General features: G+C 36.9%; 1 protein-coding gene across 4 annotated transcripts in view; it reads left to right on the forward strand.

Moving 5' to 3' along the window:
- The window catches only part of pard3aa (par-3 family cell polarity regulator alpha, a), a 408,430-nt gene that overhangs the window by 316,081 nt on the left and 78,590 nt on the right, over positions 1-13,759 (forward strand). For all 4 annotated transcript variants that reach the window (XM_026238220.1, XM_026238223.1, XM_026238222.1 and 1 more), the window contains one exon: positions 9,541-9,813. In XM_026238220.1, coding sequence (XP_026094005.1) covers positions 9,541-9,813 — 273 coding nt within the window. The remainder of the gene's footprint in view (positions 1-9,540; positions 9,814-13,759) is intronic.

Here is a 13,759-nt window from a genome sequence, read left to right on the forward strand (position 1 = left end):
TATGTAAGTTTTTGATCACTACATTTGAGTCATCATTGCATATATATATATATATATATATATATATATATATATATATATATATATATATATATTAGGACCGGGACTTGATTAAAAAAAAATAATCTAATTAATTAGAGGCTTTGTAATTAATTAATAGAAATTAATCGCATTTTAAATCGCTTATAAATATTTGACCTGAGAACAGAAGTAATTTTTTTTCACATGGATTTATAGTATACCATTGAATAATGACTGAATACATAAGCTTAAGCAACAAATTATTGTTTATTTTTGTTCAACCAAGTCTAGCAGACCAGTGCAATTTTTGCCATGAAGTGTATCAATAGCATATTTAGAAACAATTTAGAAATAGTACATTTCAGAAATTCAGGAAGCTTATAGGTGCTGGAACCTTCTGTAAAGTGTTTTTTTTAAGTAAAACACAATACTGTCAATTACATTCAGAACACTGGAAACACTGACTATTAGAAAACATCTCTCTGTTGCTTCAGAGGCCATAACATACTAAGTCCAACTCTCAATAACCTTGGCCAAAACAATAAAGAGTTCAACATAAACTGCTGCACCAACAAAATAATACATAGTTCAACATAAAATGTAAAGTCGGCGCTAGCTGCTATATGTTTTGCGTTTAGGTGATACTTGAGGCTCGATGTGCTGCTGCGGTGATATCAAAGAGTATAGATACTCTTTGGTGATATGCAAACGTTAGCTGGTGCTCCAGTATAATCGGTCCGCCGAAACTCATCCAGTGAGAAACGTTCCGCGGTGCAAAAATAAGTTATTAAAAATGCGGGATTTTTTTTTCTGTAATTAATTAATCTTAGTTAACGCGTTATTTTTTGTGTAATTAATTAATCTCAATTAACGCGTTAAAGTCCCGGCCCTAATATATATATATATATATATATATATATTCTGTTTATTTATATACTGTATTTTATCTATAGTAATGTCATATGTATTGAGGTCGTTATGTGATGCAAACAAAAAATGTACAGTATTATGTAATGTTTACAAATCATGCATTGTGATAAAACTGTTTTGAGCTCCTAATATATAGTATTGTGTAAGGAGCCAGTTGAAAATAATTCTTTATTAGTCAATAATCTGAGTTACTGGTGTTTTACTGCCACAAGTAGTTATTTCAGCCGCAAACGTGAACTCTGTGTACAGTATTGATATGTTTTTGGAGTTTCGCAAAAATGTAGGTTTAGTAGAGGCACGTTTTTCCAGTGAGCATACAGCATATGTTGCCTATTGATGCAACAAAGAAGTCATATTTGGAATAATTTCCTTTCTTCTTTTTTTACAGTGTAGTTGTTCAGCTACTTGTGTACAGTGAATACATACACTAGGCCCGAAAACCATTTGAGACACGAACTATGCATGAATGCCATTGCACTAGATAACAAAATATCAAACTACTTTTTAATGACAAATAGCTCAAGGACATTTTTCAAGGACAAAATAAAGTTTTAAATGAAATAGCAGTAGGTTGATTGTGAATCACTAGTGTAACGTGGTAGGGCACATCTGTGAATGTGAAGACCAGATGACCTTGAGACCAGCTGGTTATGAATAATAGCAGTATTTATTTTTTTTTTTTTAAGAATGGCTTTTTGGGGGTCCTCTGTATCACATAGATGAAAAATATGGGGTAAAAATATGCAAAGCTGCTCAGAAGCAGCACTGTTTGCAGGCGTGATTTGAAGTGAAGTTGATAAAGTGTTGCCATCAGTGGCATTTGTTTTTGTCACAATCGAGTAAATTGTAAGCAGCTGTGTAGACCCCCCCCCCCCCTAACGACCTCCCATCCTTCGTTAGTCCTCAACAAACTGAATTTGTCATCTCTAATCAAAGGCTTCAGCAGAGCCTGGAGCTCCCGTCTGCATTTTTGCAGGAACACGGTGACCATTATAGAGCCTTGTTTATGCCTGTTGCAGTCCTGTCCACCATATGTAACTTGACTGAGCGGACCACCATGGCAGGGGGGCATTTATAGCATGTGCAATGGAAGGAGTGTGTGGGCACCAAATCACCAAGCCAGCACAAAAATATATACCAGTTGCTTTCATCCTCCTCTGTGTATTTACACTCGGCTGATCAGGCTTTATGTCTTTGTACACAAAGTAAAAATGCCCACTGCAAACATTGAGAACCTGGTAAACTCTTCCCATTCAACTTCTCCATTGAAGTAGATTAGCGTGACTATTAGCTTATCCTTTTGGCTCCATTAGTGGCTAATCAGTGACTGCTGGAAACCTCTGTTTCTGCTCCGTCCTCCTGACTTCCTTTCCACTCTCCAGCAATGCTTCCTCCGGATTGTTTGGGTTCCTGATAGACTTTAAAGCTCAGAGACATGGCAGTGTTATAATCAACAGCGGATATCTCAGCTAGCTTCCTCTTTCTTTTAGCCCTTAGCGTGTGCTTTGAAGGTTCACAGTGTGTGTGGATCGAGAACAATGTTTGGAACGCACTTCAGTAGCATCTTTCCAAACCAAAAGACCTAACTCTTTCCACAAACTTTTTGGCACAACCCAACCGTGATGTTTATTTGTGTTTTATGTTTTATACATTCATATTACACTGGATATTGTTCAGCATTGATGCTATTAAAATATTGAATCTGTATTTAATAACTGTTTATTTAATATTGTTTTGATGTGCTGAGACATTTTCAGAGAACTGTGGCCCTGCGAGTATTTATTCTTTCTGCATTCATTCATTTTGTTGATTTATTAATTGACTTTCTGTCAGCGGTTTTCCAATTCTTTCTCCATTACCACTGTCCCGGGATTGCCTTCGGCTTTCCGTACATATTCCAACATTTCATTTTTTGATGCATTAATGTGTGTTACTCGTAATCGCAGTTGATCTTTCCCCTCACATCGCGGTGGTAATTTCGTCACAAAATAATTAGCATTGCTGTTCTGCTTTGTCAAAAAGCAGTTCACTGCTTGACTGGACCGATAAGCTTCCAGAGTTCAAAGGTAGATCATTGGACTGATTGTGGATCATTATGTGGACCATTATGGATTATTTATAATGACTTTTATATTCATCTAACAGCTTATATATGTATGTGGTTGGAAGCCAAGGATGTTTTTTGCCTACATAACAAAGTTGCAAACGTATAAGTTTTCCCCAGTCTCGGTATGTCGAGAAGCGATGTCAAAAATACACACTCTCGATGTGATTCTACAAGTAACACAGAGGATTATTGGCATGTTACCTTATTTACACTTAAAAACAAGCAGCGGAAGAGTGAGATCTGCCTGGCAGCCGTCGATGTGAACATCTCGCTCTCTCTCTAACCTGAATTAAAGATTGTTAGACATATGGAGGGAGTGCTTTGGCTGTGTCGTAAGATAAACAGTGTGATTTATTCAGCGAGGAGAGGAAGGACTGCGGGCGGACCGGAGTGTGATCTTTCTCGCTCGGTTCTTCGCTTCGCTTCAAAACATTTCAGTTCCCTTCCAAACTTCTCCTCTTTTTCATACTCTCAGAGCAGAACCTTGTAAATTCTTCAAAGAAGTTCATAAATCTCTCAGTGCTTATCTTGTGTTTATATCAGGCTGTGATCAATGACTGATTTCCTCCCCGAACCGTCCACTGTGACCCGCGGGATATAGCGCAGACCGCACGCTTTACAGCATCTTGGCTTTTTGACACATTTCAGCTCAGATATCTTTAAATAAATGATCCTACAGTACATGGTGTTAAAGTATTGATGGATTGCGTTTAAGGAGCTGTTTTTGAATTATGCCAGCTTTGCTCCTTGTGAAAGAGTTTTGTTTCTCTGCGTTCACTTGTTACCTAGAAACAACCCCGGATTTGCCATGAGTACCCATATGTTGCCATAACAGCCTCCCTCACACACACACACACACACACACACACTGGACAGATGTAAGCTAATCACAGCATCAAACTCTTCATTGGTTTAACACTCTCTTCTTGCTCTGGTGCAGATTCTGACATGTAGTCCGAGTCTCATCTACATATATCTCATCCTGACTGATAAACATGACTTTATTATCTTTCTTTCTGCTGTGAATTTCTTCTGCACCCCCGCAGACACACACACATCTATATAGTAGCAATCTACACTAATTAGCTTTGAGAGCAGAAGGTCACGAAGAGGGATTTGCTCTCTCTCTTTGTTGTTTTTTTTCATCCCTCTTGCCAGTATTTTTATAATGTTTTCTAATTTCTCTTCCACTTTTATAATTTTAGTATCATGTGACTGAAACACTGTGTTGCTGCAGTATGTACTGTTGTATAAAATTAATAGCACTTTTGTGTTCATGCAAATGTGCTGATATTCAGAAAAGTACATTGCTTGTGTAATGAATATAAAAACACAATAAACTGAATTATAAGGGCATTCTAACTATTTAGAACAAGCTTCATCTCGCAGTGAATTGCTGTTGTCTTCTTTTTAAATAACTTGCGCTTGAACCATTTTGCGCAAAAAATGATGAAAACTTGCTTCCACTTGTGAGCAGCTTGTTACAGTTACAGTTTGCAATACAGCAATACACTCATTGAAAATAGTTATTTTGCATATTAAAATCAAATAAAGTTATTTTCTTAGACTAAAATCATATAACATTTTAATGAATGGACTAAAATTTTGACATAATGAAACATTGAATACATTTTCATAATGTTTCCATTAAGAAACAAAATAAAAATAAAAATAAAAAGATTAAAAAAAAAGCAATAAATGAACACTGAAGAGAAAGTGTAGAGAGAGTCACCAGGAATGGTAAATGAGAGCAGTAATAATGTGTTCAGTGGAGCTATTTCTGTGTCCTGCATTAACATCACACTGGACCATTAACTGTGTAATGAACTAACGATGGAAAGAGGGAATGCTGCAGGTTTAACAAGACTTTCACACACACACACACACACACACACACACAAAGATTGCTTCAAGTCATTTTTTTCTGTTCTCGCTGCAAGTGAAAATGTTGCATGAAGTGACAAAAATACATATAATTTGATTTTATTTGTTTATTATACAAAGTAGGTCAAAAGTAACTCATCCAGTCAGAATCAATGTAAATTTCTGATAAACACGTCAAGTTGCTGCATTGCTTGACAACCATAAACTACAGTTATAACAAACTTAGACTAATGATTACTCTGCATTGTTTTTGTTTTTATTAATAATATTAGTAATTTGAACTATTTATTGTCCATCATTGTTCACAATCAGTAACTAATACTAAACACATGAAAAAAAAAAAAGTTTGAAATAAGTTATAAATATTTCATAAAAAGCAGAAACTTAAATGGAAATTGGAAATGTTAGACACGTTGATTTTTATGATATTATATCAATAAAATGTTAGATAAACTAACTTAAATATTAATATAAAATTCTAAATATAAATAAAATAAAAAAAATTAGTAACAATAATTAACACTGTAGTAGTATACAGTCAAACCAAAAATTATTCAGACACCAGATATAATTTTTTGTTATTTTTTACTAGTGGGTGCAGGACACTATACTGTAGTTCATTTATGTAGGTGATTATAGCAAAATAAAGTAAAAACTGTGACATATTATACTCATAACATTTTTCATAAAGTGGACTACCAGTAAAACTGATACAAATTGTGCACCAAAAACATTATTCAGACACTTTAACCTGAGCATGTTCTGCTTAAGTGTGATCTGACATTATTATCAAGATGAATTTGGCCTGGCACAGTTTAACTCTGAGTTCTCGCCATATTGTATTCCAATTTTCTAAACCATAGCGAATAAACTGCGATAATGTGTGAAATGTTGAAGGTTTCTGAATACATTTTGGTTTGACTGTAGAAATAATAATAAACCATTCAACCACTGACCCACAATAAAAATAGAAAACAATCAAAAATGCAGAGTCGTGAGATGATCTTTCCTTGTGGCTGGTTATATAGGAGTTGGTATTAAACATAAACTCATAGCCCAGATCAATGTCTTCATCATGCTGGTTTTCAACCTGAAGTTATCCTTCTGTCACACACAGAGCCACACGGCCCTCTTCTCATCCCCAGGACACAGTGCTAAGTGAGTTTCAGAGGCAGGTTACACTGGACCTCTACTTCAGTGTGCTCATTACCACATTCAAACACAGGTATCGCTCTCGCAGATTTGATTAGGCCATTATGGGCACAGCTCTGGAGACTTCGTCCTCCTATTGAGTTTCTGTAACTTGTCCTTACACGGTTTTTACTGGCAGCGAAGTGACATCAGTTTTTAAGTGGACAGCAGGTGGAAACCGGCCTCGCCAGTGTAAGATATCAGCCTTCAAATACCAAAGAAACAGTTTGTAACTAGAGATGCCCATACACTACATTTCTCTGGCAATGCCAGTAGCTGATTATTCAGAATGGCATCTGCTTAAACTTGTTAAAAATGATTTAAAAAACAACAACAACTACAAATGGATAAAACAAAGATAAATTGAGTACACTGTACAAGAAAATACTGTTTAAGTCTTTATACTTAAAAATAATATTAATAATGTTTGATCCACTGATACTTGCCAGTTCTTTCTTCATTCTATTTTTCAATACTTTCTGATGTTCATGCATGTTTATTAAAGAAATTGCTGCTTTAGTTGAAGCGTTCCAGCATTCTGTCATGCCACATTTAAGGGGCCATTCACAAACAACACATTTTTCCATTCCAGTCCTCTACTTTACCATGTTTATATATGTAAATGTTCCAGATGGATGAGAATAACCATTGTGTCCTGCTTCTTTTGCAGCATCTCGCACATGAGCGCCACATTTTTAAAACAACATGTCAAGTTAAAAGAATTTCAACTTTTACACGCAACCCTGCTCATCAGTTTCAGTTCCAAAACAGTGGACCAATCAGAAGACCCAGGGGGTGGGGCAAGTGTCGCATGCTTTTGTTTACTGTTTTTTTTTTAGTTTTTGCGTTTTTTTTTTAAGCGCTGCATCTCGTGTTTTAAGATGCAAAGACACATTCTAAGAGCATTGTTGAATTTTGAGATAAAATTAACAGAGTTTGAGAGATGAGACCGACTTTAAGTAATATGCATAAAGCTAGTTGCGATTTGGTTGGAGGCATGCTACAAATAATGTTTGATAAAGCAAAAAACGGCAGACCTGCCAACGTTTGCTTGAACTTCGGGTGATTTGTAGATTCAAATAGAGCCTGTGTTAACTGCGATATTGTTTTAAAGTGAGATTGCAATAATGACTTATTATCCCGTTAACTTTGACAGGCCTAATTTCGACACAAAATAAATTTTTCTCCGCGTAACCAGTTACAATCTGATACATTTTTTTTTTTTGATTGACAGTATTTATTCGGTAAACAGTAGTCTGATTGTTTTTATCAGTAAAAAAACATAAACGGGAATTAAAACTCTCACAATGCGCACATACACCTATGAAAATATGCTGATGTTGATTTCCAAGGGCTTCCCAGACTATTAGCGTGAGACATAAATGCACCGTTTCTAGCACAGCAAGTTGGATTCCCTCAAGCGGGATGGAGAGAGAGAGAGACAGTCAGTGGCATTGTAATTGTATTAGCCTGTGACAGAGAGAAAATGCTCATTGTGGCTAAATTAGATCGTACTTTTGAGAAAGTGTGGATTCACATTCAGTCTCTCACTGGGAAAATCCAACATGTCTTCTGGGTCCAGGACTGCTGTCAATCAAACAACAGACAGATTGATGTCAGGGATCAGAGGTCAACTCTGACCTGGGGTGGTGAGGAGGTAGGGTACTTAAACACTTAGAAATGCTCAGGTTTTTGTGATGGAGCATCCCTGGAGTCCTAGAGCCCATCTGGATCTGATGAGACGGGTGGGTACCAAAGACAGAGGTCACCCTACAGGAGGCTTTCCCCTGTCCGCACCAGCCTTTCCTCTTCTTCCACTACCGTTCCCATTCCTGAGGTTCTCCTTTCCCTTAACGTCCCTTAGAAGGACACATGTGGTCTGTTAGACACAAAAAGACTCATTCAGTTCTGCCCACCAGGACTGGCCTTTAAAAAAACTCCTGAGAAAGAGGGAAGGCAGAGAGAGGTGTTTGGCGGAAGATCAGAGTGATGTGAAGAAGAAATCACTCCCTTCTTCTTGGGGAAGGTTCCCCACTGGCTGTTTTAGGGAATCTGTGAATTGACAAGCTTCTTCAAGGAAGTTGAAACAGATTCAGAAGTAGAGGCTCGAATGAACAGGGCTTCATCGATCTCACTTCCTTTTCCTTTTAGAGGAGTCCACTAGTGTTTAAAGGCCTCTAGATATAAAGCAGGCTTGGCAGGCGTTTAGCAGACCGTGATGCCAGCAGGGGTCCTGAGCTCGGGGATTCTCCGTACAGTAGGGAGTCTCAACATAACCAAGAGGTCTGTCTTATAATTCATTGCGTTTTCACATAAAAGCTTTGGCTCTTCATAGCTGTAATAGATGTTACACATTGCTGATGGACTAACATGCATTTTGATGCTTGATGCTTTATGAGGGCAGAATCACAAAGGTGGAAATAAATCCCAAGTTATAAACCACAGGGCGTTTTCACACTGGAGTACGGGGTGAAACGGAGTTTAACTGTAAAACCATTCAACTGTTAAAATGTGGTGTGTCCATCCGGTAACAAAGAATAACCTTACACCTCGAAAGCGTTTGAATGTACATAGTTTTATCGTCATTACTGAAAAAAAATTATAATTAAAACACCTTGATGGATTTTATGATAGAATTTCCTGTTTGATTAAGCGAACAAGTCTTTACAACTTTAGAATGTTTTTTTAAAGAAACAACTTCACTGGCCAAAACAAACAAACAAACAAACAAAAGATTATCCAAACTACTTAACCTTCAACCTCTTTTTTTTTTTTTTTGTTAGCAATTTTTGAGGTTGTGTTTCCCAAATTACATCAAAATGGATTTTCAATTAAAATAAACAAACAAAAACATATTCATTATAAAAGGTCAACTCAGTTATGTACGTATGCATTTTAATAATGTGTTTTTGAATACATCATTCACATGTAGTCATGTCAAATTATCTTTATTTCTATAGCGCTTTAAACAAACCCTCGGTTTCACAGACAAGGTTTAAGCCTAGTCCCAGACTAAAATGCATGCCTGTTCTGTTTTAACTATAAGAAACATACACTCACTTTCAAAATATGTTAATACAATTTTTTCTCAAGATGCACGCAAGATGTTTTTTTTCTAAGGCACTTTATAAAGGTACTCAAATGTCCTAATTTAACTATGGCCTAAACCTGGCTTAACCTAAACCCTGACTGTGAAAGCAGGCCATAGGCTTTCAAAGCAGCTTCATAGTAACAAACAGGAAAATAACACAGTCAGTCTTCTTCAGCTCAAGTCAGTTCATTGTGTTGACTTCAGTAAACGTGTTGATGTTGAAGACACACATTACAGAACCGATGTGAAACGAGAAATGTTGCCACTGAACCTGAGAAAGCACTACACATCTAACCTCAAATGATGTTTTGTGTAGGATTCAAGCAAAGACCAGAGAGCTCCGAGAGCGACAGGCCAGAGAGCGAGACTACGCTGAGATCCAGGACATCAGCCACACCTTCAGCTCTGACGAGGAGCACACCTATGCTGGGATCGGCTCTCTGGACTCGTCGATGGACAGCAGTATGGACCTGAGCCATAACCCCGGTCCAGAGCGTCCTCAGAGCCCTCGAGACCAGGCCCTGCCTTTAGAGGCTCTCTACGCACAGGTCAACAAGCCCCGCAACGGACGCCCACCCTCCGTCGACAGGTAAGAGCTCAGCTTCTTATTCCCAGGGACTTTCATCCTTCAGAATCGTTGTGATGTGATGCACAGGCTGCTTTTATTGCTGAGACTTTGAGATTTTGTCAGGGCAGTTAAGTAATACTTGGCTGATGTAACGGGACAATGACAATGACACGTTCTTGACTTGAAAGAAGCAGCCTTGGTTTTGCAAAGCTTTGCATAATGCAAGCTAAAGTGTGTTTTCTCGCTGTTGTGTGCCGTCAGATATTTCTCATTTTGTAAGGCTGGATAGGGTGAAGGGCACCGTCACTTGTGAAGTTTCTTTTATTGTGCTGAGAAAAAGGAAGTTTCTTTATTTATGAAAGGAAGACTCTTTATTATCACGGATCATGTCAGATCCAACATCAACGTGTACAGAATCTCAGAAATCATTGAGTTTTTAAAAGAAAGAAAGGTCAACTTTATACTAGAATGCAATGTCGAATAACACTACAGTAAAAATGAAGTACATGTGCTTTAGTATGTTATTTAGTCAACACATCAAAATAAGTGTATCTCAATAAAGCATAATGATTATGATTTAAATTTAAGTGTATTTAAATGTGTTAAGAAACAGCCATTAAAATGTCTCTCTTTAAATATTATTAAGTGGACTTTTAACTCATTATATATATATATAATTATACAGTATTATAGTCATTTGTGTTGGGAGTGTAAAAGAAAGCATGCAACATTAAAACAGCACTTTATACCTCTATTAAAAGAGATTTTTTTTTATGAGAAACATACTCTATTATTATTGTTATCGTTATTATTATTATTATTATTATTATTATAATTTTGATATACAATTTTCATGATAATGCAATGTTTGAATTTAAAATGGGTTTCAAAGAATGAATTTTGAGATTTCAAGTGATATATCATTTCTGATGATTTCTAAAGTGTGAAAAAAGGCAACAAAGAAGACTTTTTTTTTGACAAAGGTCAAAACGTCTGTTATTATGCAGGTTTTGGAGGTGCATTCTTGACATAATTAATTATTTTTTCTATGTATTTTTTAACAAAAATTGGTAAAATATCTATTTAGGAGTCTTAGACCTTTCCAGTGATATATAGTTTGTCATGATTAGATTAGGATTTAATTGTAATGTAGTGAAGTAAATGTAGGCGGCCCACCGAGGGGACGGGTGACAGATAACAGGTTTTAACGTCTGCAGAACCATGATTTGCAACTTGTTAGTGCAACTAGTTAATGGTGTTAATATTTAGAGGAAGAAGCACAATGCATATGCCTCTCTGGAAAGAATGCATTGGTTTTTTTGGATTCTGTCATCTTTTTGAAGTTCACTAAGAAGTAGTCATGGACTAAAAGTTTCAAGAGTTTGAGTCTTCCAGACAGAAGTAGTTTCAGAGTTTCTCCTCTTCTGTGTTGATGCCAGCTTTATGATGTGTGTCTCAGATGCAGAGCATTGACCTACATTTGTTGTGGTGAAGTGAGAGTTGTTGTTTTTTTGAGATATTGAAGCTAAATATCCGTTTGTGCTGCTGTTGTTCTCCATCTTCCGGATTCATGGCTGGTTTTACGGTATTTATGACAAATTCACCACGAAACATCCATCAGTGTTTGAAGAATAAGGGAAACTCACTCTGTATTCACCACAGTCGCTCTGTTCCTCTGGTGGTTATGACATGGTTAGCGGTTAGCTATGGAAATGCTACGAAAGGCCAGTGTGTCTTTTCTAAACAGTAATTACTCTCTCTGGGTTTATTCTGGCGGTGGTTAATTGGCTCGTCGGCGGCGGTGAAGCAGAGGCACTGATTGACAGATGTCACTCAGGCTGTGACCTTTCCCAGGATGCAGTGGGAAGGGGATTATCATGTGACCAGCTGCTGTTCTCCCAGCGGCCCGGCTGTCATGAGATCAGCCGCTGGACATGGAAATGCTGTATCATTTAATAAATGTAAAATCCATCATCTCTTATTTGGTCTTATCTTGGTAGAATAATACTAAAGTTAACTCTTCGTTCTCCAGGGTTAAAGAATAGACAAATGTTTATGAAACTATACGTTACATTTTAAACAGAGAGTGCAGTTGTGGAGTCTACTTTCCTGTTTAAAACGCTTATTTCAGAAAGCAGAGTTGTCGCAAACGTACCTATTTGACATCTGATTACATGCAAATCATCCTGTGTATTTTTTAAATGAGGAGCTTGGAGCTTCACACTGCTTTGCATATCACTTAGAAGCAAGGCTTTGTGAAATACGTTGTAATATTTGTTATCGTGCCTCTGGAATAAATTGCATACTTTCATTGGTGTTTGGCTGCGAGGCCTGTAATCTTTCTAAACGGCGTAATGCATTCACATTCAGACAGTCACATCACTCCATGTGAAAGGCCCGACTCCCACCGTGAATCAAAACAAAGCCCAAACAAACATTTGCATTTCTAAATGAAAGCTAATAGAAGATCCATAGTGTCGGGCTCCTGAAATAAAGCGTCCTGGAGCGGGCGTCAGCTTTCGCTCATTATAAAGAGATGCGAGGGATTGGGTGAGGGTAGAAAGTTTGATCACAGATTTACTCAGAGATGTTTTCTTGAACATTAGGTGTTTATTCTCTTAAAGAAGTAGCTCAGAGGGAAATTGATTCCGTCTCTTTGTAGATAACATTGGAGAAGAGGACTTCCTGTCTAGAATGCACAGAACAGGAAGTGGATAACTGAGGCCTGTCTCCACAGAAGAGAAGAGGAGAGAGCTCATGTTTCACCTGTTCATCCCAAATAAATACAAAAAAACGGATAATAATTTTATATTCTGACATTATTTTAGCATATTTTTCTCCCCATGTCAATTATGCACAGAATTCACCCATTCTCATTAATGTAAAAATTTTAAATAATAATAAAATAATAATAATAGTTGATTTATATTTATTTTATTACCTTATATTTGACCTGGATTTGTTGCAGTGTGATATTTTTTAAAAATAAGATAATACATTGTATTTAATTTGTTTATGATGGTAATAATAAGGTCAAATTAACCACAGCTAACCTTTTTTATTTTACTTAACTTAACTTAACTTATATATTTTATTTTATTTTATTTCTGAGTGTGGATATTTTTGCATGAGATAATACATTTTGAATAGGTATTTATTTAGAATAAGTTGCTTATTAGCATGCATATTACTAGAATATTAGCCATGCATTAGTGCTAATTAAGAACATATTAATGCCTTATTCTACTTGACCTTATTCTGCATCCCTAATCTTACCCAACACCTAAATCTAACAACTACCTTACTAGCTATTAATAAGCAGCAAATAAAGAATTTATTGAGAGAAATGTTGTAGTTAATAGTTAACAAGTGTTACCTATTCTAAAGTGTTACCTACATTTTTTCAGAAACTCAAAGTAATCATTTGAAATGATATACAATAAGGTAAAATCTTAATAATGAAGTAAAATCAACCACAAATGGCTTCGTCTTGCATTCGAGCGGTGTGAACCAGCTTTAAGACTCCTAACACTTCTGTCCCACTCAGAATCCCCTGGCAGCATCTCACAGCTCAAAGCTCTTGACACACAGTCTGAGTTTGCAGTTTCAGTCCTGAGAGTCAGTCGATGAGTTCGGAGCACAGAGGCGCTGTTGTGTGCCGTAGCCCCGAGCAGTGTATTTCTCACACGCCGGAGGCTAAATCTACGACTGCTGTAACACAGCCCTCCTCCTCCTCCTCCATTGCAGTTTACTAGAGATTTGCGTTTGGGACCGTGCTCTCTTTAAATCTCTGCTAGCATCACCAATCTCTCTGGGTCGGCCACACATCTGCTGACTTCTGTGTGACCTGCGTGGTGTTTCTTTTACTGGTTGCATTGAAAAAGAGAGGGGGGATGCATTGAGGGGATGTGTTGTTAATTTTCCAGCAAATAAATATCCATTTTGTTGGCCTCCATCATGCATTAAC

The sequence above is a fragment of the Carassius auratus genome, chromosome 49, assembly GCF_003368295.1.
Source record: "Carassius auratus strain Wakin chromosome 49, ASM336829v1, whole genome shotgun sequence".
NCBI classification, from domain to species: domain Eukaryota; kingdom Metazoa; phylum Chordata; class Actinopteri; order Cypriniformes; family Cyprinidae; genus Carassius; species Carassius auratus.